The sequence below is a fragment of the Quercus suber genome, unplaced genomic scaffold (assembly GCF_002906115.3).
Source record: "Quercus suber isolate HL8 unplaced genomic scaffold, Cork oak 2.0 scaffold_1057, whole genome shotgun sequence".
Taxonomy (NCBI): Eukaryota; Viridiplantae; Streptophyta; class Magnoliopsida; order Fagales; family Fagaceae; genus Quercus; species Quercus suber.
In genome coordinates, this window is record NW_027070465.1 from 74,559 (window position 1) to 76,717 (window position 2,159).

General features: G+C 44.1%; 1 protein-coding gene across 1 annotated transcript; it reads left to right on the top strand.

Moving 5' to 3' along the window:
• Window positions 1-478: 478 nt before the first annotated feature.
• Window positions 479-1,891, top strand: LOC136065629 (uncharacterized). The gene is made up of 2 exons (XM_065769115.1): window positions 479-864; window positions 982-1,891. The coding sequence occupies exons 1-2, from the start codon at window positions 479-481 to the stop codon at window positions 1,889-1,891; spliced, it is 1,296 nt and encodes a 431-aa protein (XP_065625187.1).
• The last annotated feature ends 268 nt before the right edge of the window (window positions 1,892-2,159 follow it).

Consider the following 2,159-nt stretch of genomic DNA (forward strand, 5'->3'; position numbering starts at 1 on the left):
GATTCTCCCTTTACGGCTTCCATCAATGGCCATCCCCTACCACCAAAGTTTAAAATACCTTCTTTAGATTTACGATGAGAATCGAGATCCTTTTGACCACATTGCCACCTTCAAGACCATTATGCATCTTCAAGGAGTTCTAAACGAAATAATGTTTAGAGCCTTTCCTACCACTCTCAAGGGTCCAGCCAGAGTATGGTTCAGCAAATTACCCCCAAATTCAGTAAGTTCTTTTGAAGAATTAAGCAAGTTGTTTGTCAATAACTTCATAGGGGGTCAGTGACACAAACGTTCTACTTCCAGTCTGTTAACAATAGAACAGGGGGAAAATGAGAATTTGCGATCGTTTATCACTCGATTCAATAGGGAAGCCTTGACAGTGGACGAGATGGACGACAAATTGCTGTTAGCAGCTTTCCACAACGGAGTCCATTAGGATTTGTTCATCCACAAACTCTATGAGCAAGAGCCAGAAACCATGGCGGAGCTCGTCCATTCAGCTCAAAACTTCATGAACGCGGAAGATGCGATTATAGCTAAGAAAAGAAAGAGGACAGAGAAAATGGATACAAATCGCCACCCAGAACAAGGCCCTCATCCAAAGAAGGGACAGACGGACGACAGAAGAGACCGGGACAAGAAGACAGGTCCATCAGCACGCAACCAGCAATATACTCCATTGAACATGCCACTTGAACAGGTCTTTATGCAAATCAAGGACGAACCTTCCCTGAAGTGGCCAGAGAAATTGAAGGGTGATCCCAACAAGCGCAACAGGAACAAGTATTGTCGCTTTCATAAAGACCATGGCCATGACACAGATGAGTGTTTTGATTTGAAGCAGCAGATTGAGAATCTCATAAAGTAAGGAAAGTTGAGAAATTTCCTTGGACGAGATCACAAGGATGAGAAGTTGAAAGGGAAAGTAGAAGAGTCATCACGACCACTATTGGGGGAGATAAAAGTTATCATTGGGGGAAGTTTGGCAGGACGGTCATCCAAGACGAAGAAAGCATACTTGAAGGAAGTGCAGAGCGTCCAATTTTCAGGACGATCGCCAAGGGCGAAGTCCACGGACGAACAACCGATTACTTTCACGGATGAGGAAGCTGAGAGAATCCATCATCCTCATGATGACGCTATTGTCATCGCCCTACTCATTGTTGATTACACAACTAGAAGAGTGCTAATAGACAACGGAAGTTCAGCGAACATTCTGTATTACCTAGCCTTTCAGCAGATGAGGATCGGACGAGACCAGCTCTGTCCAGTGCATTCGTCTATAGTAGGCTTTGGAGGAATGAAGGTACAGCCTGTAGGTACTGTTACATTACCAGTGGTGGTAGGAGCATATCCACGACAGTTGACTACCAATGTGAATTTCCTAGTAGTAGATTGCTCGTCATCTTACAATGCAATAATTGGAAGGCCAACTCTAAACAGGTGGAAGGCAGTTACATCTACCTACCACTTGTCAGTTAAGTTCCCGACAGAACATGGGATAGACCAAGTACAGGGAGACCAATTAGCAGCAAGGGAGTGTTATTTAGCCATGCTGGCTACGGACGAGCAAATTCAAGCAATGAATATTGAAGAAAAGAAAGTTGTGGTAGAACCCATGGAAGCGTTGGAAGATATTCCCTTAGATGAAAATAACCCTGAGAGGTGTACCAGGTTTGGAGCAGATCTGGAAGCGAAGATTAAGAAGGACCTTATTTGTTTTTTAAAAAGAAACAGAGATGTGTTTGCTTGGGGTCACGAAGACATGCTAGGTATAGATCCTAATGTCATTACCCACCGTCTGAGTGTATGCCCTTCCTCTAAGCCAGTGCGACAAAAGAAGAGGGTGTTCGCCCCTGAGAGAGATAATGCTGTTAAGGAGGAAGTTTAGAAGTTAATTGTGGCGAAGTTCATTCGAAAGGTATACTATCCTGACTGGTTAGCCAATGTGGTCATGGTCAAGAAGGCGAACGGCAAATGGAGAATGTGCATTGATTTCACTGACTTAAACAAGGCTTGTCCCAAGGACAGTTACCCGTTGCCACGCATTGATCAGTTGGTAGATTCTATTGCAGGCCACAAGTTGCTTAGTTTCCTGGATGCTTTCTCTGGTTATAATCAAATTAGGATGGATGAAGCAGTCCAAGAGAAGACGTCCT

Bases quoted from the DNA above. Each gene is read 5' to 3' on its own strand.
- LOC136065629 (XM_065769115.1), top strand. From the start codon at position 479: ATGGCGGAGCTCGTCCATTCAGCTCAAAACTTCATGAACGCGGAAGAT. The intron at 865-981 runs GTAAGGAAAGTT...CATTGGGGGAAG, and splicing joins CAGATTGAGAATCTCATAAA to TTTGGCAGGACGGTCATCCA.